At 42.4% G+C, this 27209-nt stretch overlaps 1 protein-coding gene across 2 annotated transcripts in view; it reads left to right on the plus strand.

The window, feature by feature from the left end:
- PHIP (pleckstrin homology domain interacting protein) overlaps positions 1–27209 on the plus strand; it is a 1338206-nt gene that overhangs the window by 71321 nt on the left and 1239676 nt on the right. For both annotated transcript variants that reach the window (XM_069235639.1, XM_069235640.1), the window contains 2 exons: positions 18758–18918; positions 23278–23499. In XM_069235639.1, coding sequence (XP_069091740.1) covers positions 18758–18918; positions 23278–23499 — 383 coding nt within the window. The remainder of the gene's footprint in view (positions 1–18757; positions 18919–23277; positions 23500–27209) is intronic.

Raw genomic sequence — 27209 nt, forward strand, 5'->3', positions numbered from 1 at the left:
AACCCATATTAACCCACAAATACACTCTTGTCAAAACAGACAACATGACAACAATGTATTACCTAAACAAACAGGGAGGAACACACTCCACACAGTTGTGTCTCCTAACACAAAAAATATGGCATTGGGCGATTCACAACCACATTCGCCTAATAGCACAATTTATTCCAGGGATTCAGAATCAGTTAGCAGACAATCTCTCTCGGGATCACCAACAGATCCACGAATGGGAAATTCACCCCCAAATACTGAACACTTACTTCAAAATGTGGGGAACGCCACAAATAGATCTATTTGCAACAAAAGAAAATTCAAAATGCCAAAACTTCGCATCCAGGTACCCACAACATCAGTCTCAGGGCAATGCACTATGGATGAACTGGTCAGGGATATTTGTATATGCTTTTCCACCCTCTCACACTTCTTCCATATCTAGTAAACAAGTTGAGTCAGAACAAACTCAAACTCATACTAATAGCACCAACATGGGCAAGGCAACCTTGGTACACAACACTACTAGACCTTTCAGTAGTACCTCATATCAAACTGCCAAACAGACCAGATCTGTTAACACAACACAAACAACAGATCAGACATCCAAATCCAGCATCGCTGAATCTAGCAATTTGGCTCCTGAAATCCTAGAATTCGGGCACTTAGACCTCACACAGGAATGTATGGAGGTCATAAAACAGGCTAGAAAACCTACCACTAGACACTGTTATGCAAATAAGTGGAAAAGATTTGTTTATTACTGCCATAATAATCAAATTCAACATTTACACGCATCTGCAAAAGAGATAGTAGGATACTTACTACATTTGCAGAAATCTAAACTAGCTTTCTCTTCCATTAAAATACATCTTACGGCAATTTCAGCTTACCTGCAAATTACACACTCAACTTCATTATTTAGGATACCAGTCATAAAAGCGTTTATGGAAGGCCTAAAGAGAATTATACCACCAAGAACACCACCAGTTCCTTCATGGAACCTCAACATTGTCTTAACACGACTCATGGGTCCACCTTTTGAGCCCATGCACTCTTGTGAAATGCAATACTTAACGTGGAAAGTTGCATTTTTAATTGCCATCACATCTCTAAGAAGAGTGAGTGAGATTCAAGCATTTACCATTCAAGAACCATTTATTCAAATACACAAAAATAAAGTTGTTCTACGGACCAATCCTAAATTTTTACCAAAAGTAATCTCACCGTTCCACTTGAATCAAACGGTAGAATTACCAGTGTTCTTCCCACAGCCAGATTCTGTAGCTGAAAGAGCACTACATACATTAGACATCAAAAGAGCACTAATGTACTACATTGACAGAACAAAACTAATTCGAAAGACAAAACTATTTATCGCCTTTCAAAAACCTCATACAGGAAATCCTATTTCAAAACAAGGCATTGCTAGATGGATACTTAAGTGCATTCAAACCTGCTATCTTAAAGCTAAAAGAGAACTGCCTATTACACCAAAGGCACACTCAACCAGAAAGAAAGGTGCTACCATGGCCTTTCTGGGAAATATTCCAATGAACGAAATATGTAAGGCAGAAACATGGTCTACGCCTCATACATTTACCAAGCACTACTGTGTAGATGTGTTAACTGCACAACAGGCAACAGTAGGTCCAACTGGACTAAGAACATTATTTCAAACTACTTCAACTCCTACAGGCTGAACCACCGCTTTTTGGGGAGATAACTGCTTATTAGTCTATGCACAGCATGTGTATCTGCAGCTATACATGCCATCGAACGGAAAATGTCACTTACAAAGTGTACATCTGTTCGTGGCATTAGTCGCTGCAGATTCACATGCGCCCACCCGCCTCCCCGGGAGCCTGTAGCCGTTTAGAAGTAGATCTTAAGCATTTGTACATTTGTAAATATATTACTTGAAACTTCATTATGTACATACGCATTCACTCCATTGCATGGGCACTATTACTAGCATACACAACTCCTACCTCACCCTCTGCGGGGAAAACAATCTAAGATGGAGTCGACGCCCATGCGCAATGGAGTCGAAATGGGAGGAGTCCCTCGGTCTCGTGACTCAAAGACTTCTTCGAAGAAAAACAACTTGTAACACTCCGAGCCCAACACCAGATGGCGGGATGTGCACAGCATGTGAATCTGCAGCGACTAATGCCACAAACAGATGTACACTGGGTAAGTGACATGTTCGATGGCATGTGTAGCTGCAGATACACATGTTGTGCATAGCCCGCCATCTGGTGTTGGGTCGGAGTGTTACAAGTTGTTTTTCTTCGAAGAAGTCTTTCGAGTCACGAGACCGAGGGACTCCTCCTCTTTTGCTTCCATTGCGCATGGGCGTCTACTCCATCTTCGATTGTTTTCTTTCCGCCATCGGGTTCGGACGTGTTCCTTTTCGCTCCGGGTTTCGGAACGGAAAGATAGTTAAAAATTCGGAAAATTACGTCGGTATTGTTGCGTTCGGGATCGGGTTAGATAGAATCGACATCGAATCGTGAAGAGCTCCGGTAGCCCTTCGGGGTAATTTCGATCCCCCGTCGGGGCCTGGTCGGCCCGACCGCGTGTAATATCGAGGCTGATGGAACGGACCCCGTTCCGATTCTGTCCTAAATGCCACAACAAATACCCATATACAGACCAACATTTGGTCTGTAACCTGTGCTTGTCGCCCGAGCACAAGGAAGAAACTTGTGAGGCCTGTCGTGGGTTTCGATCCCGAAAAACGCTCCGTGACCGGCGAGCCAGAAGATTACAGATGGCGTCCACGCCGACAGGACACCGAGAGTTCGAGGAACAAGGAGAAGAAGAGGAAGCCTTCTCTATCCATGAATCGGACTCGGAGGAATTCGACGTCCACGAAACAGTGAGTAAGACGTCGAAGCCAGCACACAAGAAAACAGACAAGGCCCAGGGGACGCCACTGCCAACAGGCCATGGCTCAACCCATAAAGTCGGTGACCGCCCATCGGCACCGAAAAAGGCCGAACTAGTGCCGAGATCGTCCGACTCGGGTCGAGACACAGGCACGCAGCAATCTCGGGACCGAGAAAGTGCTGCCGACAAAGATCTACGCCGAGACAGCGGAGCCTAAGCTGCTCGACGCAGAGACAGCGGCACCGAGGAGGATCGACGCCGAGAAGTTTCGACTCCAAAAAAGAGAAAAGTCGCCTCGGAGCCGAAAACGAGTAAGGACATAGTTTTGGTGCCGAAACGACCGGCAACCGAGCCAACTACCAGCTCATATTCAGAGGAGCAATCACTGTCCTCTCAATTGCGCAAACATAGATTCGAGGAAGAGTTACAGTCCACTGGAGTAGACCACACTCAAAAGCGGATCTTCATACAGAGTGGAACCTGGAAGATCAGCACCCTTCCCCCTATTAGGAGAAAAAGGAGACTTGAGTTCCAAACACAGGAACAAGCACCACAACCAAAAGTGGTGAAGAAGGTAACTCCGCCACCCTCTCCTCCGCCTGTAACTTACTTTTCACCGGCACAGACTCCGTTACACTCACCGGCTCACACCACCATGAGCCAAGATGACCAGGACGCTTGGGACCTATACGACGCCCCAGTGTCAGACAACAGTCCGGAGGCGTATCCTACCAAGCCCTCACCACCAGAGGACAGCACAGCGTATTCACAGGTGGTAGCTAGGGCAGCAGAGTTCCATAACGTGTCGCTACACTCGGAACCTGTCGAGGATGACTTCCTTTTCAACACCCTCTCCTCCACCCATAGCACCTACCAGAGCCTGCCTATGCTCCCAGGAATGCTAAGGCACGCAAAGCAAATCTTCAAAGAGCCTGTCAAGAGTAGAGCAATAACACCAAGGGTGGAAAAGAAATATAAAGCACCACCCACAGACCCTGCTTTCATCACCTCACAACTGCCACCAGATTCAGTTGTAGTAGGGGCAGCTCGCAAGAGAGCCAACTCTCACACATCAGGCGATGCACCACCTCCGGATAAAGAAAGCCGCAAGTTCGATGCAGCCGGAAAAAGGGTCGGAGTACAAGCTGCAAACCAGTGGCGCATCGCTAACTCTCAAGCGCTCCTAGCGCGATATGACAGAGCCCATTGGGACGAGATGCAGCACCTCATCGAGCATCTACCCAAAGATTTACAAAAAAGGGTGAAACAGGTGGTTGAGGAGGGACAAAACATCTCCAATAACCAAATACGCTCCTCTATGGATGCAGCGGACACAGCTGCAAGAACAATTAACACAGCAGTAACCATAAGAAGGCACGCGTGGTTACGAACATCTGGCTTTAAACCGGAGATACAGCAAGCGGTGCTCAATATGCCATTCAATGAGCAACAATTGTTCGGACCTGAAGTGGACACGGCAATTGAGAAGCTAAAAAAGGACACTGACACTGCCAAGGCCATGGGGCGCACTCTATTCCCCGCAGGGCAGAGGCACTTTCGGCACCTTCCGCAAAACAACCTTCAGAGGGGGGTTTCGGGGTCCGGCCACACAAGCCAGTACCTCACATTCAACACCGTCTACCTACCAGGGACAGTACCAAAGGGGAGGCTTTCGGGGCCAGTACAGAGGAGGACAATTCCCTAGAAACAGGGGAAAATTTCAAAGCCCAAAAACACCTGCAACCAAACAGTGACTCACAGGTCACTCATCCCCTCCACACAACACCAGTGGGGGGAAGAATAAGTCAGTATTACCAATCTTGGGAGGAAATAACAACAGACACTTGGGTCTTAGCAATTATCCAACATGGTTATTGCATAGAATTTCTCCAAATCCCTCCAAATATACCACCAAAAACACAGAATATATCAAAACAGCATTCAGACCTTCTGGAAATAGAAGTTCAAGCATTACTGCAAAAGAACGCAATAGAACTGGTACCAGGTACACAAATAAACACATGAGTTTACTCACTGTACTTTCTAATACCAAAAAAGGACAAAACACTGAGACCAATCCTAGATCTCAGAACACTAAACACCTACATCAAATCAGAACACTTTCACATGGTCACGCTACAAGAAGTGTTACCATTGCTAAAGCAACAAGACTACATGACAACCTTAGATCTCAAAGACGCGTATTTCCACATACCGGTACATCCCTCGCACAGGAAATACCTAAGGTTCGTATTCAAAGGAATACATTACCAATTCAAAGTATTGCCGTTCGGTATAACAACCGCACCAAGAGTCTTTACAAAATGCCTAGCAGTAGTAGCTGCACACATCAGAAGGCAGCAAATACACGTATTCCTGTATCTAGACGATTGGCTAATCAAGACCAACTCACTGACAAAGTGTTCACACCACACAGATCAGGTCATACAAACCCTCTACAAACTCGGTTTCTCCGTCAACTATGCAAAATCACACATTCTGCCGTGCAAAGTACAGCAATACCTAGGAGCAACAATAGACACAACAAGGGGAATAGCCACTCCAAGTCCACAAAGGGTTCAAAATGTCCTAAAAGTTATACAAACCATGTATCCAACACAAAAAATACAGGCAAAGATGGTATTACAACTCCTAGGCATGATGTCCTCATGCATAGCCACTGTCCCGAACGCAAGACTGCACATGAGGCCCTTACAACAGTGCCTAGCATCACAATGGTCACAAGCACAGGGTCACCTTCTAGATCTGGTGTTGATAGACCGCCAAACATACATCTCGCTTCTAAGGTGGAACAGTATAAATTTAAACAAAGGGCGGCCTTTCCAAGACCCAGTGCCACAATACGTGATAACAACAGATGCTTCCATGACAGGGTGGGGAGCACACCTCCATCAACACAGCATCCAAGGACAATGGGACGTACATCAAACAAAGCTGCATATAAATCACCTCGAACTGCTAGCAGTTTTCCTAACGTTAAAAGCATTCCAACCCATCATAACCCACAAGTACATTCTTGTCAAAACAGACAACATGACAACAATGTATTATCTAAACAAACAGGGGGGGACACACTCGACACAGCTGTGCCTCCTGGCACAAAAAATATGGCAATGGGCAATTCACAACCACATTCGCCTAATAGCACAGTTTATTCCAGGGATCCAGGGATCCAGAATCAACTTGCAGACAATCTCTCTCGAGATCACCAACAGGTCCACGAATGGGGAATTCACCCCCAAATTCTAAACACTTACTTCAAAATTTGGGGAACACCTCAAATAGACTTATTTGCAACAAAGGAGAACGCAAAATGCCAAAACTTCGCATCCAGATACCCACACAGGCAGTCTCAAGGCAATGCCCTATGGATGAACTAGTCAGGGATATTTGCGTACGCTTTTCCCCTCTCCCTCTCCTTCCATATCTAGTAAACAAATTGAGTCAAAACAAACTCAAACTCATACTGATAGCACCAACATGGGCAAGGCAACCTTGGTACACAACACTGCTAGACCTATCAGTAGTACCCCACGTCAAGTTACCCAACAGGCCAGATCTGTTAACACAACACAAACAACAGATCAGGCATCCAAACCCAGCATCACTGAATCTAGCAATCTGGCTCCTGAAATCCTAGAATTCAGACACTTAAACCTCACCCAAGAATGTATGGAAGTCATAAAGCAAGCTAGAAGACCATCCACTAGACACTGCTATGCAAGCAAATGGAAAAGGTTTGTTTGCTACTGCCATAATAATCAAATTCAACCATTACACGCATCTCCAAAGGATGTAGTGGGTTACTTACTACACTTACAAAAATCGAACCTGGCCTTCTCTTCCATTAAAATACACCTCGCAGCAATATCTGCATACCTGCAGATTACCCATTCAACTTCACTATTTAGGATACCTGTCATTAAAGCGTTTATGGAAGGCCTCAAAAGAATTATACCACCAAGGACACCACCCGTTCCTTCATGGAACCTCAACATCGTCTTAACAAGACTCATGGGTCCACCTTTTGAACCCATGCATTCTTGCGAAATACAATTCCTAACCTGGAAAGTTGCATTTCTCATCGCCATCACATCTCTAAGAAGAGTAAGTGAAATTCAGCCGTTTACAATACAAGAACCTTATATCCAAATACACAAAAATAAGGTAGTCCTAAGAACCAATCCTAAATTTCTACCAAAGGTTATTTCACCATTCCACTTAAATCAAACGGTAGAACTACCAGTGTTCTTCCCACAGCCAGACTCGGTAGCTGAAAGGGCACTACATACATTAGACATCAGAAGAGCACTAATGTACTACATTGACAGAACAAAAGAAATCAGAAAAACAAAACAACTGTTTATTGCATTCCAAAAACCTCATACAGGAAACGCAATATCAAAACAGGGTATAGCCAGATGGATAGTTAAGTGCATCCAAATCTGCTACCTTAAAGCAAAAAGGGAGCTGCCCATTACACCAAGGGCACACTCAACCCGAAAGAAAAGCGCTAGCATGGCCTTCCTAGGGAATATTCCAATGCACGAGATATGTAAGGCAGCCACATGGTCTACGCCTCACACATTTACTAAGCACTACTGTGTAGACGTGCTATCCGCACAACAAGCCACAGTAGGTCAAGCCGTACTAAGAACTTTATTTCAGACTACTTCCACTCCTACAGGTTGAGCCACCGCTTTTGGGGAGATAACTGCTTACTAGTCTATGCACAACATGTGTATCTGCAGCTACACATGCCATCGAACTGAAAATGTCACTTACCCAGTGTACATCTGTTCGTGGCATTAGTCGCTGCAGATTCACATGTGCCCACCCGCCTCCCCGGGAGCCTGTAGCCGTTTGGAAGTTATCTTCAACTTTGTACATTTGTAAATATATTACTTAAACCTTAATTGGTACATACTTATTCACTCCATTGCATGGGCACTATTACTAACACACACAACTCCTACCTCACCCTCTGCGGGGAAAACAATCGAAGATGGAGTCGACGCCCATGCGCAATGGAAGCAAAAGAGGAGGAGTCCCTCGGTCTCGTGACTCGAAAGACTTCTTCGAAGAAAAACAACTTGTAACACTCCGACCCAACACCAGATGGCGGGCTATGCACAACATGTGAATCTGCAGCGACTAATGCCACGAACAGATGTACACTGGGTAAGTGACATTTTCATTTCCATATATGTGTATGTGTTCGATGGCATGTGTAGCTGCAGATACACATGCTGTGCATTATCCTGCCATCTAGTGTTGGGCTCGGAGTGTTACAAGTTGTTTTTCTTCAAAGAAGTCTTTTCAAGTCACGAGACCGAGGGACTCCTCCCTTTTGGCTCCATTGCGCATGGGCTCCATCTTAGATTGTTTTCTTTCCGCCATCGGGTTCGGATGTGTTCCTCTTCGCTCTGTGTTTCGGTTGGGAAAAGATAGTTATCCATCGGAATATTCGACGGTATTGTTTGCACTCGGTACCGGGTTAGTGCTAGCACATCGACACCGAAGAAAGAAGAGTTCCGGAAGCCCTTCGGGGCCTCCACTCCTTGGCGGGGCCTGGTTGGCCCGACCACGTCCATCTTCAAAGCTCATGGAACAGACCCCCTTCCGCTTCTGCCCCAACTGCCACGCAAAGTATCCTTATACAGACCAACACTTGGTCTGTAATCTGTGTTTGTCCCCCGAACACAAAGAGGATACTTGCGAGGCCTGTCGGGCATTTTGATCCAAGAAGACACTGCGGGATCGTAGAGCTCGAAGACTTCAGATGGCGTCGACACCGGCAGGACACACCGACGTCGAAGAACAGGAGACATTCTCCATTCGAGATTAAGTGAGCAGCAGAAGACGCAGCAAACCGTGAGTAAACCTGCTCCGGCAAAAACTCACTTGAAAATCATGAAGGCCAAGGGGACGCCACCGCTAACAGGCCATGGCTTTACCCGAAAACACGGTGACCAAACATCGGCACCGAAAAAGACCTCCCAGCAGCCGAAAACATACGACTCCGGTCGAGATACCGGCTCCGAACAGACTCGACACCGAGAGTTCAGCACACCGAAAGTCAAAAAGGTCTCCTCGGAGCCGAAAAAGACTGTCAAAGATTTCGGTACCGAAACATGCATCCTCGGAGCCGAAACAAAGCTCCTATACAGAGGAACAATTCCTTTCCACACACTTACAAGGCCACAGATTTGAACAAGAGCTGGGCATTGGAGAGCCTGACCATACCCAAAGGAGGCTCCATATCCAAAAGGACACGGGGAAAATCAGAACTCTTCCTCCAATCAAAATGAAGCGGAAGCTCGCATTCCAGGAGGTGGAAATGCAGCCAAAGGCGAAAGTGGCAAAAGAGAAAACACCACCACAATTTTCGCCACAACAATCGCCAATACAGTCGCCACATCTGTCCCTGGTAGCAACACCCCCAATGATGCAGTCACCAACGCACACAGGGATGAATCAAGATGACCCGGATGCATGGGATTTGTATGATGCACCGGTCTCTGACAATAGTCCTGAATGCTACCCGGCAAGACCTTCACCACCTGAGGACAGTACTGCTTACATGCAAGTGGTTTCCAGGGCAGCTACATTTCATAATGTAGCATTGCATGCAGAGCCCATAGAAGATGACTTCTTGTTCAACACCCTGTCATCTACGCACAGCCAATACCAAAGCTTGCCAATGCTCCCAGGCATGTTAAAACACGCTAAACGGGTGTTTCAAGACCCAGTCAAAGGCAGAGCCATCACGCCTAGGGTGGAGAAGAAATATAACCCTCCCCCTACTGACCCTGTGTACATCACACAACAGTTAACTCCAGATTCAGTGGTAGTAGGAGCAGCCCGGAAAAGGGTGAACTCACAAACTTCTGGAGACCTGCAAACCCCTCTGGCAAACCCCTCTGGCCCACCGGTTTTCTTACTTAGAGAATCTCTTATTTGTAAATATTTAAAAAAAATCCCTTTGCTCAAATCCATATCTTTCTCCGAGATCCCAGTTCCCTCAAAAAAAAATCTCCTAACCCCTCGCAAGCCCTACTTGGCAAAGCAACTATCTTTAAATATCTCTGGGAGGGAGGGGTTATTATCTATTGGCGTATACCGGTTAAACTTGCCAAGTCCTGCTGTTTTCCGCCAAGGGCTCCAACATTTAAAAGCAGCCTCTAATACCTTGAACCACACTTTCTTATAATAACTAGGTTCCACCAACAGTCCACCTTTAGATATCGGTCCAATTAATAGTTCGTAAATATTCGGCCGATATCCTCCCTCTGTCACACCATTTTTGCCTACCATCAACAGAGGCATATATTGGAAAGTAGCTGCCAATTGATATGATTTTGAGTTTAGTAAGGACCATCCCTCCTTCTCTCTAGGTAAGGACATAAAATTACTAGCTCTTCTACTCTTACCATACGCCCAGATAAATCTTGTTACTAGCTGATCTATTACTTTAAACCATGATTTTTCAAAAACCAATTGAATTGTCTGAAAAAGATATAGCACCTTGGGTATAAATATCATTTTGATCATTTTGTATCGCCCCATTATAGACCTATCCAAGTTGTTCCATCTACTAAACTCTTGTTTTGCTTTCCCTAAAATGGGCGTCAAGTTCAGACTAATTATCTTTTCCACCGTAGGGGTAATATCTATACCCAACTATACTGCATAGTCCACTTTACGAATGTTGTGAGTAGTCGTATACTTATTAACCAACAGCTGAGTTATTTCTCTGTTCAATAAATACTCGGAAAACTCTCCAAACTTACTCGCCTCCTCCTCTATTTCTCTTAGGGCTTCATCCGGATTAGCTGTTACAACAGCTATATTGTCCGCATATGCTAGTATCTTGGTATTCCATCCATTCCTATGAACTGGAAAAATGTCTGGGTTCTTTTCTAACTGCCTAAGAAAGGGATCAATATACACTGCAAACAGCAATGGTGAGCATGGACACCCCTGTCTGGTGCCCCGCCCAACTATCACATTGTCCTCCCATAAGTTGTATCGGAGCACTTGGATGCATAGATAGCTTTTATTGCCAACAAGAATTTATCTCTCAGACCATAAACCTCCAGTATTTTCCCCAAATAATCCCAATTAACCCCATCAAAGGCATTTTCAGCATCTAGTAATGCCACTGCCAGAGAGTCTTCTGCCACGCTAGTTGCATCAAACAGCGTGATGACTCTTCTAATATGATCAGTAGTGTCCCTCCCGGGAACAAACCCATGTTTATTTGGTGTGACTAATTTCTTAATAACAGTAGATAGCTGTGATGCAAAGATTTTAGAGTAGATCTTAATATCACTAGTTATTAATGTGATTGGCCTATGCGAACTAGGATTTTGCTGCGTTTTCCCCTTTTTCACAAATACTACTATATTGGCAGAAGACCAATAGGGGGGAGCTTTGCTACCTCTTTGCACCTGAGTAAACAATTCTAACATTACAGGCAGCAATAAAACCTTTAAATATTTATAAAATTCTAAGGGGATTGCATCCATTCCTACGGCTTTTCCAGTGGGAAGTCCCTGAATTGCCTCTTAGAGTTCATCCATGCTGATTCCGTCCCCTGATGCCTCTTGTTCCTCCTTTGTGAGCCTACCTATCTCTATAGTATTTAAAAACCTATACATTGCTTGCACATCTATGGGAGCGACAGGCTTATAAAGTTCGACATAATACATACGAATAACCTCCCTAATACTTTCAGGATCTGAGACAATCTGCCCCTGTCGGTCTTTAATTTCTCTAATAATACCAGTGGCCGCCTTATGGCGTTCCCGTACCGCCAATAGGCAGCCCGCCTTCTCACTATATTCATAGCATTCAGAGCGCCTTCAGAGGTATGTTTCCACCACTTTTTTTGCTGAGATCTCATTAATTGCTGCTTTAGCAATAGCAATCTTCTGTAAGGCACCATTCCCTTCCCTACCCCCCCCCCCTCAATAACTAAGGTAAGTTGACTTTCTGCCTCTTTGAGGTTTAAATATGCTTCTTTAATCAGAGTTTGGGTATGCTTCTGCCTTCTGAGGCTGAAATTCAGTTTCTCCCTGTATCCCGGTCTTTAAAGTGTCCCATCCAATCTCCACTGAAGCAGTCCCGCTATTAATTTCAAGAAGCTCCTTCAACCGTATATTCATAGGGTGACGATATCGTGGATCATTAAGAAGCCCTCTCTCAAAGGTCCACCCTCTCATTATATTTAAAGCTCTCCATGTTTATTTCCAATATTAGCGGATTATGATCTGATATGAACAGTGGATATATTTTCATCCGTGCCCCTGTGAACAATTCAGGGGAGATTAAAAAAAAGTATTCTAATCGGGCCAGGTTCACATGAGGAGCTGAATAGTGTGTATACCCAGGGTCTGGTGCACAGAGTCTTGGCCAGGCATCCATCAATCCTGTTTCTTTTTGCAAGCTACAAAGAGCTTTATATACTCTTTTTTTACGTCCGTAATATCTATTGAGGGTGGTACCCATTAGATCTTTGAAACCATCCCAAGAGCCATTACAATTGAAATCTCCACATAATATATAGGGGGACGGCCACTCCACTGATATAAAATCGAACACTGATGGGTCATCCATCACTACAACATATAGGGAACATAAGGTGTAAAACATCCTTTACTATGATGACACTCTACCAACACCCATCTTTATCTGCAATCCGTTTTGTAAACTTATATTTACTACTGCTAGCTAGTATAGCAACCACTTTGGTCTTAACATTCTGTTTAGTACAAATTACTATCTTCATCCCCAAAAGAATCTAAGATAGATCTATTGCAATACTCTACATGTGTCTCCTGTAGGCAATAAATGTCCGCCCTCAGCGTTTTCAAATCTTCAGCAATTTTTCACCTTTTCTGGGGATTATTTAACCCACATATATTTATAGATGCAATTCGCATCCTAGCCTTTGTCCATCGTCTCTCACCTACTACCCTTGTGCACATATAGTTGTAGATAATCATACACATTTTGCCATTTCTGGCTGCCATCTTCTTATGCCAAATATCACACTTGAACATTCTTTGTCTCTTATTCCTCCCCTTTTTACCTTCACAATCTCCTCCTCCCTCTTCACCCTCTGCAATAATCAACTTTCAGTCATCCTTTTCTTTTTCTTTTTTAGTGCCTACCCCCTCCCCCACACCCTCCCTCTCCTTCCCTTTATCCCGCCCCTCTCCCCTCCCTTCCCCCTTTCCACCACCACTCTCCCTCCACCCCCCCTCCCCACCCCCCAACTATCTGAGCAATCAGACCCCCACCGGTCTGAAGATGGTATCACTAAGTTCCGGCCACAGGACCCCCTACAGAAGTTCTGTTCTCCATTGTATTTAACTTTTCTTTTTCTTCTATTTCCCCGCTGGTATTAGCTACTTTTCGCACCGTGACCTGCAGTTGCTTGGTGGCCGCCCAGGCTCGCTGGCTCTCCGTTCGCCTTTGTTTGTAGTTCCCTTATTGTGCCATACATCAATTGCAACATTTTTAAATCTGTGCTAGCTGTATTATTTTTAGGGTCACTCATACGTTTTTCTCCTGCGTCTGCATTAGGAGGCGGGATAGCCTCAGAGTCCTTCTACCTACTCGAGAGTCTGATTCCTGAGTAGTCCCACTTAAGATTTGCAGCACTCCGTCCTGGGAGGTCTGTTCCACCTGTTGAGCCAGATCTCGACTTTATGCGCCTGTGGTGTCGCCGCTCCAGTTTTACTGTGGGGCCTACAGCCGATGATAAGCTCTCAGACCCTGATGGTATACTCTCTTTATCTTTGCTTTGATTACAGCCACTACTAATGGCATCTGAATCTTCTTTTAATGAGTAGAATTTATTTCCTCCATAGTTAGACCAGTCCATATTCTTTCTGCCCCATTCAAACTTTCTAATCTCCACATCCAGACCTTTTACGACTTCACTGACTTCTAAACTTAATTCTTTCCCCTTTCTGTTGTGGAATTCTGGGGGCTCGTTGGCAGTGCCATGGATGTCTTGAGTATCTTTTTTTTTTTTTTATAACTTTCCATTTGCATATGCGTGCTTACATTGATGGGTGCCCCGTTGTCTACTTCAGTGTGCTCGATCTGCTCCTTCAGGCTCCTAGGCTCATCTAATTGACTCTCCCTCCCCAAGTTTGCATCATGTCGGAGTCCAGGCTGTCCCGAGGGCCCAGTATTAGCTTGTGGCAACTCCACTCTAAGATTTGTTACCTCTAAATTCTCCTTCACACACATTAGTGCGTCTTTATATGGAGGTATAGGATTCACGTTACTATTCTCTTGCCCTCTATTGGTGGAAAAGTTGGTAATAACGGGCTGCGTTCTACCCTTTGCTTTGTGATCGGTCTGAGCCACCCTACCCATACTAGACACATCTTTAACAGTCCCACCACCAATTGTACTGTTAAGTTTAGTCGGCCCTGTCGCAGACCACCTACCTGCCAAGCATTCTTTACCGTCTCCAACACTTTGTGTACTTTTAGGCACCATATCCACTTTCCAGAAGCCCGGCCAGACTCCTATTGACTCGCCAATCCTCCTTATTATCGTGTGCCAGTGCTCTACCTCTCTTGCTATACAAAAGAGTGTACTCCTCAATGGCGCAATCAGAGTCCATAAAATACCACCTAGGGGCACATCCTCCTTGCCGCGTAGTCCAGACTGCATTTATATCCCAGTGTCCAACAACCTCAGCATGGCATCGGGGGGGACCAACGTCTCGCTCACTCCACACATTGATTCCAAGGAGTGCAGGAAAGTTTATATTGCCCCTGCTTGCGAACTGCTGTCCCATGCGCTAGGCCTCCTCAGACGCGTCCTTCCCCCGCGGTCAAGCCATGTTTATGCCCTGTGATCCAGGCTCCAGGTAGCTCCAAGCCTCCCGGAGCAAGTCTGGCCATTCAGCAACCTCAATACGGCGTCGGGGGTAGCAGGGCAACACCAGCACACAGCGCAATCACCGTATTCACCGCCACAGCACCTCTACAGCACAGATCCACGTCCTCTGCAGCGAGGCGTTCATCCGCATGGTGTCGGGGCGGGGCTTGCAGCCGACGGCTACAGGATCACCATCTTGCTCCGTACCCAAGCATCTCTAATGCTAAATATCACCTAAACCTATTGGGACCATCTATTTGGACAGGGAACTCACCCTAAAGGAAGCAGTTAGTTGTTTTTTCTCCATTTGAGTGTCCATGGCTAAATTAAAGTCTCCAAGACCATTGTCATCCCAGGAGGAAAGCTTGTTAGCAGGTTTGTTAACATCTAAAGAGTTTCTTCAGCTAATGTTAGGAGAGCTTATAAGTGTCCATGTCCAGCCCTCAAGCGTTCCTGTAGACGTTACAAACCAGTTAGGTTTATCAAAATGGTTTCCTGTGACCATTATTGGGAGGGATTTGTAAAGCAGAATAACAGCTCTCCCTGGACCCCTCAGAAAATCCTGAGTGGTAGACTCTGGTAACCTAGAAAACTGTTCATTCTGTGTTTGGGACTGGTGCAGTGGATTCATGCCATTTCAGCGGTTGCTCACAACAATAGATCAGTAGTATCTTGCACTTCCTAAAACAAAAGCTCTTAACAAGAAGATAGACCCATCTGCTCTATTATAAATGACCTTCATCCTAGTACCCAAAAACTAAGGATTTAGAAGCCATGCCCCGTCTTACAGAATTGGATGCAAAAGTGTTGTTTCTATGCCTGCCTCCTGCACCAGCCATTGCTCCCAATGGGAAAGGATGCAAAATCATACTAAATGAAAAGATTTACTGATGACGATCAGTAGTTGGCATACCATCGTAGTCTGTCACTGATCTTGTGTTCCTTTGCTTTAAGGGATCTTATCACATAATTTAATTAGGGACGTGAATAAAACACCACTCTTGGGTTGGATTTTGTCCTCCTACACCTTTATAAAGCAATTTGGGATAAACATCACACTAAATAGATCTAGTACTCTTGAATCTGAAACAAGCTCATGATAAATTAAGCATAGCAACATAGTCAAGTTAGCTGAAATGTCTTTCCCGTACAAGTCCTCATTATGCGCCCACCCATTAAAAGGTAAAGATCAGTGTTGATACCCCAATGCTGACAATGACCTCTTTTAGACCGTATCGATAAGTTATACCTTTTGGGAACTTTCAAGTCAAGGGTTGTTCCCTCAGAAGCGGTTTGCCCACCACGGAGTGACCCGTGACAGGCGGCGACTGAAGATAATGTATTTTTGTGTATTTGAGCCCTTTCACAAGAAAATCTGCAGTCCTCGTCAGAGGAGCCCCATAGGATAACACCTGACACTACAAACTATGCACCTCCACACCAGTGTATGAAAACATTTTGGTCTCTAGCTCTAGTTGCTGAAATCCTTCTGGTATGTGACACACCAGTGGTTTCATGTTTGATTTCCCTGGCAGATACTTCTGTCACCAAGATCTGTAGGCAATAATGTCAGTCCTTGATCAACTCTGTAAGTGATGTAGACTTGTTATCTACCAAATGGATTAATGTTGTATACTGCAGATATGTTATCCATCCAACAGTACCGGAGCATTTTGCCTTGTATTTTGCTAGTATTTAATCACAAAAGAACTTTGCCAAGAGTGCCAATCAATTGATGAGGACATTTTAAGTCTTGGAATACATCCTCATATCTGGCATCGTAGCCTAAGCTGTTGGCGTTTGACTCCATCACTTACAGGACCTCTGGGTTTAAGAAGGAGCCAGTTTCCTTGGTTCACTCAAGTCTTATTCATTATATTAAGAATCTGCAAGATCCATCAGATTGTTTTGGCACGAACCCCTTTACCCTTTTGAAGGTCTTTTGAAAATTTGCCTAGAACATATAATAGTTGGTGAAATGGGATTGGGTTGCCCGTGTATAATTACAGATAAGTGGTCATTGGACGTAGTTACTGCTGCAGCCCTGTATCTGGATGGTTGTTCGAACGTATGCAGTGGTTCCTTCTCTTGGGTGGCAGGTATGTGTACCATTGAGAACAAACCTCACACAGTATCACAATGTCATTGAAGTATCAAAAGATAATAAGTACACCAATCAATCTAAAAATTATAAATGTGAATTTCAAAAAGCTGTAAACAAGAAATAGGATAGACTACTTAACTCTGCACTTTAGCAGCACAGAAGGATGACTCAAGGACAGGCTAGGTTTAATTGACTGTTGGGACTTGATTTGCTGTTGGGATCGCATGGTTTTCTTTTGGCTTAATTTCTGTTTTACTGAGGTATAGTTTGACGTATGAAGTATGTAGTTTGGTTGGTGTGTTTTAAAGTAGAAAAAGCAAAATTTTGTCCTGTTCCTCTATTCCCGACATGCATGTCAGCAAACCCTTAAATCAGATAAATTTGTATTAAGACTACTGAAGTAAAATGCATTGGGACCTAAAATCTCTGTATAACAGCTCACCTATCATTTTCTTATTCCAGTGAAGTTGTGATGTCCCTTTTAATAAGAAAATAACTTAGTTGCTCAACTGGAAAGTTATTGCAGTTGAGTTGTTACGTCATAGTGCATGCTGCCGGGGCCAGCAGCCATGGCCAAAGAGGCAGGAAACGGATCATAATAACATGTGTAGAGTAAACACCTAAACTGAGAAATGTCTTTTGTCTTCTAATTTATTTTTGTGAAATGAACAAGGATCCACAGAAATGATATTTATGGCAATATGTTGACCTATTTTTCACTTTATAGGTCACTACAGAAAAAACTGAATCTCTACATGTTTTTGACACTGAGCCACAGTATTATTTTTTTTTTTAATATCTGATTTACATTAAACTGATTCTAAACTATTATTTCAACAAATTACTGTTTTTGGTAGTCTTAAATTGGCACTACAAATGTATCTTTTATTCTTCATGTTTGCAAACATACTATCCATTTCATGTGAAAGAGCAATATATCAAAGATAAGCAGTTGGTTGGAACTGTGATGGTATGGCCATGTATTATAAGGGATAAAATATCCCCTGTTGAATGGTAAAAGGGTAATGCAAGTCACTTTTGAGTTTTGTTCCATTATACAGGAACCCTATCTTCAGCCTTGTTCCTCAGTAACTTTGAATATCTTTTTAATATAGGTCAGAGAGTGCTTTATCATATTTAAAATCTGTAATCTTTTGATCATTGGTATTCTGAATTGCTTCTGTAGCTGAAAGCAGCTATGCCAGTCGGGAGCACTTGACCAAAAAAATCACTAGTTGAAAACCATTGCCCAAAAGTTGCTTAGTTTGTCAAATCAAATATATAGCACTTGAAAAGCCATTGTCCTACCCCATATATTTGTTCTTCCTCATGATATATGGAAAATCAGTTGCAGTTTTATTGAAAACAACACTCCCTACCTTTAGATGATAATTTGTTTACCATAGATGTAGCAGTCTTGATCTTCTGCATCCTCCATCAAGAGTGCAGGTCACCTAAACAGCTTTTGTACCTTGATGTATGTGTGTCTTTTTTTTGTTCTTTTTTTTTTTAATTGGTAGTGCATAATCTTGTATGTAAACGGTCTTGGGTTCAAATTCAATTCTTCTGCGTTTACCCTAGAAGGCAATGCACATTTTTGCATATCATGGAGTTTGTGAAGATGTGGTTAGTGCTAGGCAATATTTTGTCAATGAAGTAAAGATCACTCAAGGAAGAGCTAATTTTAGTTTAATGTGACATCAATATGATAATAGGTTATGCATTTCTTAAGCCAGTTTAACAAGCTGGAGCTGGTTAATAAGATGATTGAATTTTGTTGTTTGGTCCTCTTTTTTCATTTCCACATTAAAGTGTATGTTTTTTTAACGTTGACAGCAAACACACTTTTTGCAAGAAAACTAAATGGAAAGTATAGATATGAAAATCTTGTTCCAACACCTGTGTACCAACATATGAAAATGCACAAACGGATTCTAGGGCACCTATCTTCAGTGTACTGTGTGACGTTTGATCGAACTGGCAGGAGGATATTTACCGTAAGTATAAGTTGTATAAATCAAAATTGTCTGCCTTGTCATTTTTGATCTTCAGTTGTATCATAGTCCATTTAAAGATTGGAACGAAATTCCCAAGTGGGAAAGTCTGTATTTTTTTCTTCTTATGATCATATAACATAATCCTAGCCACTTGTGCACCTGGGCCCTTTACGTAGAAAACTATGGAACAGTGCTTCCCAAACTTTTAAGGATCACAACCCAATTTTAGAACTACCTTTTGTGACCCACCTAGCTTTCATAGACATGAGGTAGGCTTGTTTTTACGTAACTAAAGCATAGTGTGGGAGTGCGTTACCATTTACAGACGGCACATTTTACTTTGAAATAGATACTACATTTGCACAGACATTTACTGGTAAAACTATACTGCACACAAATGATGATGTGTGGATATCTGGTTTCAGTGAATATTTATCATTTGTCCATAATCAAAACAAAAAAAAGTGGTTGAACAACTTATTTTGCTCCCATTAAAATAGGTTCCATCACGCTTCAGAACTACAAAAAATGTGCTTTATTTTTGCTTTTCTAACGGCTCAATGCATTCAGTTAATTTACGGGTATTTAAGTTTTCTTGTGTGTTACAAAAAATGACATCCTACACCCTGTACCCAAGCAAGATTGATACACAGTTCACTTTACTTTACTTCCTCTGACTGCAAAGTGAGAGGAGTAAACACCAAACCATGTTAAAAAAAATAAGAAGCAGTTTGCTGGAAGACATAGTTTGACATTTGACCTCTGTTTTTGAATTGCAGCAGATGTGATAAGATAAATATAGAATTGAAAGGCATCTTCATTGCTAGGACTTTAGTGACCCATCAAAAAATCTGCTTGCTACCTCCAATTAGGCAACATTCCTATAAATGCATACAGTGTCAGAACATTAAGTAGCAGAGGAGTACATGTACTAAAGTAACTAACGTTCAGGAAATCTATGGTAGGTGGAGCTTGAAGATGTATGTTTTCATCCTCTTGCAGATGGTAAGTATGTTAGGGGTGATTTTTGTGTCTCTGGTATTTGGTTCCACAATTTGTGTCCTAAACTAGAGAAAGTCTATCTGGCAGTTTAACTTCTTTTTAGTTGTAGGAATTTCAGATTTTGGATTAGTCCTGCTTTCTATCTTATTTCTCTTAAACCGCCAGCAGTTTGTATTATAAGTATGAAGAAAATCCTCTGTAAATGGATTTGTGCCTTATACAAGCTCTTTTGGAAGTTGAGTTGTTTAAGAATTGGTGTAACATGTTCCAATTTCCTGGAGGTTGTTACCAATCATGCTGCGGCATGTAGGGTAGTTTTATGGATGAAATGGATTCTCTAGGGTGACTGGCTAGGATGGTGGGCCTCATGTCCATGTGAAAGAGAACTAGTGCGTGTTCTGCTGGTCTGATGTCATGGAGTTCTTCATATGTTTATAAAGGTTCAAATAATAGGTTGCCGCTTTTTAGATTGTTGATGTGATTGTTGACATGAGATTTGACTGGTGATGAGAAAATGGGCATATGCATAAGGAACTAATTCATTCATCCGTCTTTGTGTTAAGGGGGTGAGGTTGTTTGAATGTAGAAGTATGAATTCAGACTTGTCCAGGTTCAGTTTCATGGAGAAGTCTGATATCCAGTCGATATGTTGATGGCAGTTTTCAGGTGGCTGATGTTTGAGCGGTTAGATGTACAGTAAGGGAGTTTTGGGTATCACCATTGTACTGTAGAATTTCTGACAAAGGCACTATATAAAGGCCAAAGTGGTGAGGGGGTGAGAAATAAAACAAGTACAGATTATAGAAAAGACTATCTGGTGAATGGCACTCAAAGGTTTGATCAGCACAAACTAGACCGTAGTTAATCTTTGACTCATTATGATGGTATTACAAATCAAAGAGGCATGGTATCTGAAAACTAAACATCATTTGGGATGTCTATCCAATGAATCCTGCTTTTTTTTTAATTGATTGGTGGAAAATTTAAATTGAGGTGATTACCATGAATGGAATTAGAGGTCATAGTTAAATATATGGCTAATTGCTGACCAACATTGATTGAATTGAATCAGTTGAGCAAAGCGAGATTGGGACTCTCTGAAAGGCTAAATAAAATGTTGAGCATTCCAGTTCTCTCCAACTAAAATCTACAGTTGACTTATGTATATGGTATTTCTATAGTATGAGCCTAGCCCAAAGGCAGTGGAGCACTGTACAGGGTCAAAGACGAGCATAAAGTTGAATGGTACTTGATGTGTAGAATAATAATGCTTTCTGATGTAGTGTTCTTTCTAGCAGCTTCATCTTTAGACTTTTACTAAATAGGAGCCGCTTTCAGGCAGTCTTGATGGATTTGGAGATGTTGTCTCAAAATCAGGGTGCATAGATGAAAAACTACTGCTGTTCTGTGTTTTGCCTCTTTTAAACTCCTTGATCTGGAGTCTGATTGTGTCCTAGCTGCAGGTGTGCAGAGTGCCACCTGAGATGGTGAGCTTATTTGTAAGAGGGGCAGAGATGCAGATTATGATGGCTTTGTAAATGATGGGGCTGGTTTTGAAGACGGTACAGGCTATCAAAGGTGGAGCCAGTATAGTTTCTTCAGGATGTGGGTGTTGTGATCCTATTTCTTCAGGAACTGGATGAGACTTGGCATTGCGTGTAGGATTCACTTAAGGGGCTCCGGTGTGGAATTTAGAAGGCCATGGAGCATGGTGTTACCACCACACAGATGCAAGTGCGAGAGCTTGGACAGCACTTCTGAAGTCACATGGGGGGGGGGGGGCGGCGCAAGAAATGTTGCTGCACTGGGTGCCACCAGCACTAAAGCCTGCCCTCCTCAGAGTAGTGGTTACAAAAAAGTCTTCTGCCCTGCCTCACAAATAGATGTACGTGAATGAATTATGCTGGCAGCTGAATGATGAAACAGGCTCAATGCAGGTGACACACGGCAAGTGGACACATGAAGATAGTGAACAAGGTAGACCTAAACATTTAAAAACTAGGTATGTAAATCAGAGCGAAAAACACAAACAATTAAATTGGTAAATGTTAGAGAGCGTCACTTTGAGCAAAAATGGCGTTTGACTGTGGTTGTAGAGCCATGTCAGATGAAACCGGATGTTAACCAGTGAAGTACATGCTTTTGCATAAACACACCCAACTCATTAAGTACTGAAAATGATTCAACTTGCTCTTTTTCTGTCACGGTTTAACTAGAAAGTGTTTTTTCACATGAGCATCTCCTTTGGCTCCGAAGTTGCAGCAGGAGCCCCTCAAAATTCTCAAACTTCTCTTAACCTCACGTCCTCCAAAAGAATGAAAAAACGTACCTGTGCGAAACTTGGACACTAAATCAATAAACTATGGAACTGGCTGAAGACAGGCATGCAGTAACTGCATAATTAACAGTCAGTAAATAGTGACAGGTAGCCATATGAGTGAGGAGGCTGTGCAGAGTACTGACTTAAGCCAGGCAAGCTCCTCTGTCCTTTCCCTTGCCGAGATGGGCGTGAAGAAGCAAAAATGATACCACTCAAAATGATGAGCACTGCAACTATCGAGTTGGATGCATGTGGTTTGATCCAAAGGGAGATCCACATCACTAGCAAAGCCAATGGATAAAGCGTCTAACACATTCCATCAGTGAATGTGTGTTATCTTGTGGATTTGAAACAGTCCATTACAGCAGAGGTTGAAGGGGGCTGATCCTAAGCACCACTTTTTTTTTTTTTTTTTCAGTAATGCATGATTTTTGTTTTACTTAATGCTGCAGTTGGCTAATGCTCTCGCCATGCTTGACCTAGAACCCCTGTAGCGGGAACTGTGACATGATCCAAAACTCTTGACCTTCAAATGATAACCAAGATTTAATTTAAGTAACTGTTAAAAGGCAGTGATTTTAGTTCTGTATATGTTGTATATATTGCTTGAGATATAAATAGATGTAACTTTAATTTGATGCTTACATAGAGTATTGACAGTTCTAGAAGTTGATAAAATAATTACTGCTGGAAAACAGGTACACAATATTTCCAAGGTTGTGTGATCAAATAAAGCATGTTTTGCTTTGTGTCAGAGTTTTTGTTTTTTGTTAAAACCTATTTTCCTTATCTTGATTCTGTTTTTGTAAATATGACATGTTTTCACCTTTTCATGAAGAAGAACTAATAACCTGAAAGTCCCAGTGTGGATTTTGTACTCCTGGACGGCTTTGGTTTGAGTTTGACGTCTTTCTGTTGAACTCTTTTGATATGTCTTCTTGTCCCAAAAATATGCATCATGTCTTTGTAAATTATGGATTACAGGCATACATATTGATTGCTCTAGAACTTTTAACAATTATTAAATGTGCTTCTAGGGTTCTGATGACTGCCTGGTCAAAATTTGGTCAACTGATGATGGACGGTTATTGGCCACTTTAAGAGGTCATGCTGCTGAGATTTCGGATATGGCAGTGAATTACGAGAACACAATGATTGCTGCAGGGAGTTGTGATAAAATGATAAGAGTATGGTGCCTGAGAACATGCGCTCCTCTTGCTGTCCTACAAGGCCACAGTGCATCAATCACATCACTACAGGTGATAATTGTATTTATTCACTTATATGTACAAAATGTACTACTTGTAACTGTCACTGCAAACTGATATTCCTTATTTCTCCATTAAGGTAGCACTTTATCCTGAATTTATTTTCTGATACATTATGTACCCTTTTGTTTGTAATAAAATATTGCTCTCTAGTGAAAGGTATACTTTTGTTAATGGAGAAGTATGTCAGCCGTTCGAGTTTGATTATCTGTTTGAATTATGTTTTGTTTGCTTTGTGGTACATTGTTGCAGTGGAGCCAATTCTCAGAAATGCTGCTTAGATATTTCAGTGTTGACCGTTTTGTAATCAATAAATTATGCTTTCTGCATGATACTTCTAATACTCTGTGATCTCATAGGAGAGTACGTCTTTTAGGTCAGCAAGATTACTGTGTTGATTACTCTTGTGAGTCTCTGCAATTATGAGTACCAATAGCCAGTGTAGTTTCCCTAGCAACATATCCTCTCCTGCTTCATTATCTTAAAATAATTCACCGCCCCCATTGAGAACATCGGAGATAATTGAATGAGATATTTCTGACAGGACAAAATTGAATAAGGAAATTCATTGTGACAAAGCAATATCTCATGGATTGCACTTCATGCTAAATTGTGGTCCTACTAGCCTTTCTTCTGCTAAAGGCACACATCATTTCACTGTAGTCCAGTGTTGCTGCAATATCTCCTTCAGTTGAAAGAAGGGCCAGTCCTAATAGTCGTTCCTGGGACATCGTTGAGCGTAAGTCTTTATCAGTTTGAGGCATGAGAAACTGCGTTCAGCAGATGCTACTGTCACTGGAATTGTGAGCAGAACTTATAGGGCAAGCACACATTTTGGATAGATATCGTTCAGTCTCTTATTACAAATATAATGAAGAGCCTCTAACATATTTAATTTTTCAGAAAGGATTTGAGTAAGAAAGAATCTCATGAAACAGTTCAAACCCATCCTATGTCAGAAGATATAACACTATCAGCTGTGCTGTCTGGCGATAGTGTAGATCATTGCAGTGCCTTTGAGGGCTCCCCTTTTCATGTTTTTTAAGCTGGAAATATAAAGAAAGCCAAATTGCCTTTGGGATTTTTCAGGTGCTCAAATCATCTGTCAATGCACATAATTGCTGCATCAACAAGATCATTGAACAACTGAATGCGAAATTGCTCTTTTGGGACCCTTTTTGAAGTGTCATCTCCAAACATTGTCTTTCTTTGGGGGGATGGCGGGGGATATTCTCCAATCACCTTTGAATTCTTTAGGAATTTCCAATTCATCTGCAAGTTCAAGTACAGCTGTAAATCCCTCGTGGCGAAACTTTGTCAAGTATGCAAGTAGTTCCTGCATGTGTTTCACAGCTACATCAAGCTGCATGTTCTCACTCTGCATCAGTTTACTGACTGTATTAATTCTCTTTCAAACATCACACAATATGGCCATGCATAGCATGAATTCATGTTGTGCAAGCTCTGGTGCTAGTGATGTTGCTTCAATTCGTTTTTCAAATCTTTATCCATTTCAGACACCTGCAGAACTGCTTCTTGTATTAGACTCATCTGACATAGGACAGTTTTTGACGCTTTCCAGATGTCATTCCCACCAAGTAGCAGTGAGGCTTTTGAAGGAAAGGGTGATTCCAGCTTCAATTAATATATTCCCCCTTTTTGTTGATGTTGGCAGCATATGTAGATATAGCTGCAGCATTTCCCAAAACCAGGTTCCAATTGTAACAAGCGCACGATGTAAAAAAAAAAAAAAAATGCCTGCATGTTCTCTTTAAAGATTCGAGCTTGCACGCCACTGTATTGCCCACACATATTTGCACCATTGTCATAACCTTGCCTACGACAGTGAGCAAGACTTTCAGCTCCTGCAGCTTGCGCAACAATGCATCAGTAAGAGCCTGTCCAGTTTGCACTTCCAGGGGAATTAATCCAATGAAATGTTCCTCAATAGTTACATATCCATTTGTAGAGCTGACAAATCTTGCAGTAAATGTAATTTGTTCTTTATCACTCAAATCAGGAGTACAGTCAAGGAGCACTGAGTAATATTTGGCTTTCCAGCACACTGTTGGATTTCTTTGAGAACCATCTCAGACATCAGCTCAATCAATTAGTTCTGAATGTGTTTGCCAAGATGATACACATAAATCTCATTTGTGGTAACTCAAATTTGCCTAAAAGTTGTACAAGTCCTAAAAAGTTGCCATTGTGGCGTTGGTTTAACCGGTCAACTCTGCAGCAGAATGCCAAGTTATGTTCTGCTAGGTGCTGTGTAATTACTAGGAGCCTCTCCTGGAGATTTCGCCAGTGCCTCCTCTCCTACTGGATTTGAGCAAAGGTTTGCCTATCAATAGTGCGTTCCTTACGTGGTCAAAGTTCGAGCTCCTTCCGCTTCCTAATATTTTTTAGGTGCCCCTGAGAAATTTCATGTTCATATAAACGCTGTCCAAGATGGTGCCAGTCAGACAAAAAGCTGCTCACAAGCGAAGTGTTAGAAATGGTAAATAATGTGCAGCAGAAACAAAATACTGCATTTTGTACATCGAAAAAACTAGCCCCTTTAGGTTAATTTGCTGACCATTACTCATTTCCCTTTTGAAATAAAGATTTTGAGAGTCACGTGGGAAATGATCACATGCACTAGGTCCAGTCTGGGCAGGTCCTCTTTCTACTAGGTAGCAACGTATTTTAACATCTTGAATAGCAGGCCATTTTCCCACGTCGTCATCTGGGTGTTGGAAAAACTTTCTGGCAGTTTTGCTAGTAGTTTCATCGCTATCAGTCTTTGCCACTTTTACAAAGTGTAGCCGCTGGCCATACTGGTTCTTTACTTCATTATCACAAAATACAGATGGCATATAAATTGTGACCTTAAGTTGCTGTTTTGCTGTTTCCCCTTCGTGTTCCTTTGTACCTGTCCTTGGAGGTTGGAACTTGCTGCTGGTCCTTCGGTTCCTGATCTTGCAACTGTGATGCTGGTCCTTTTGTAAGTTCTTGCCTATGTTCCTGATCAAGTTCCTCAAAATTGGAGACTATACTGGCTGTAGTAGTAGTGATGTGTTTATGATCTTGACCCAGAATGCTCTTCACCTCTTTACTGTTGTACTTAATGAGCACACTAGCAGCAGTTGATGCTAGATGCTGGTCCTGTGGGTTCTCGGTCTCCTGATTTTGGAACTGGAGGACTGCTGTGTTGGGGTTACTTTCCTTATTGCATCCCTCTTCTCATAAACTTAAGTAACGCTTCCCGCTGACTTTTATCTTCTTCAATCTGTTCCTGCTTCCTTTTCCGCTTGAATGCACCAAAGGCATATTTCTATCCAAGTTGCGGTCAAGGCAAGCCATTTTCCTTATGTTAAAAAGCGTGAACCTGCAGCATAAATGTAAAATGAAATACCATTTTATAAACAAAAGTGGGAACATGCAGTATGTGTAGGTTTCTCAAATATACCCCTATACCTATCTTGAAAAATGATTAGGATTCTATTTCAAATGTAAATGTTTCTTATATCCTATCCCCTCCTGCTTACCAATGATTATTTACACAGCTCTATCTAAAACATACTTGTGATTGCCTTTAACACGGTGACTCCTGTAGTACCTCCATATTTTTTTTTTAACACTGTGGACAACATATGTTGCTATCACGCAACTTAATAATACTGTACATTTTATCCAAAACCTACTTCTTTCCATCGTGG

Source organism: Pleurodeles waltl, chromosome 5 (assembly GCF_031143425.1).
Source record: "Pleurodeles waltl isolate 20211129_DDA chromosome 5, aPleWal1.hap1.20221129, whole genome shotgun sequence".
In the NCBI taxonomy this organism is placed as follows: Eukaryota; Metazoa; Chordata; class Amphibia; order Caudata; family Salamandridae; genus Pleurodeles; species Pleurodeles waltl.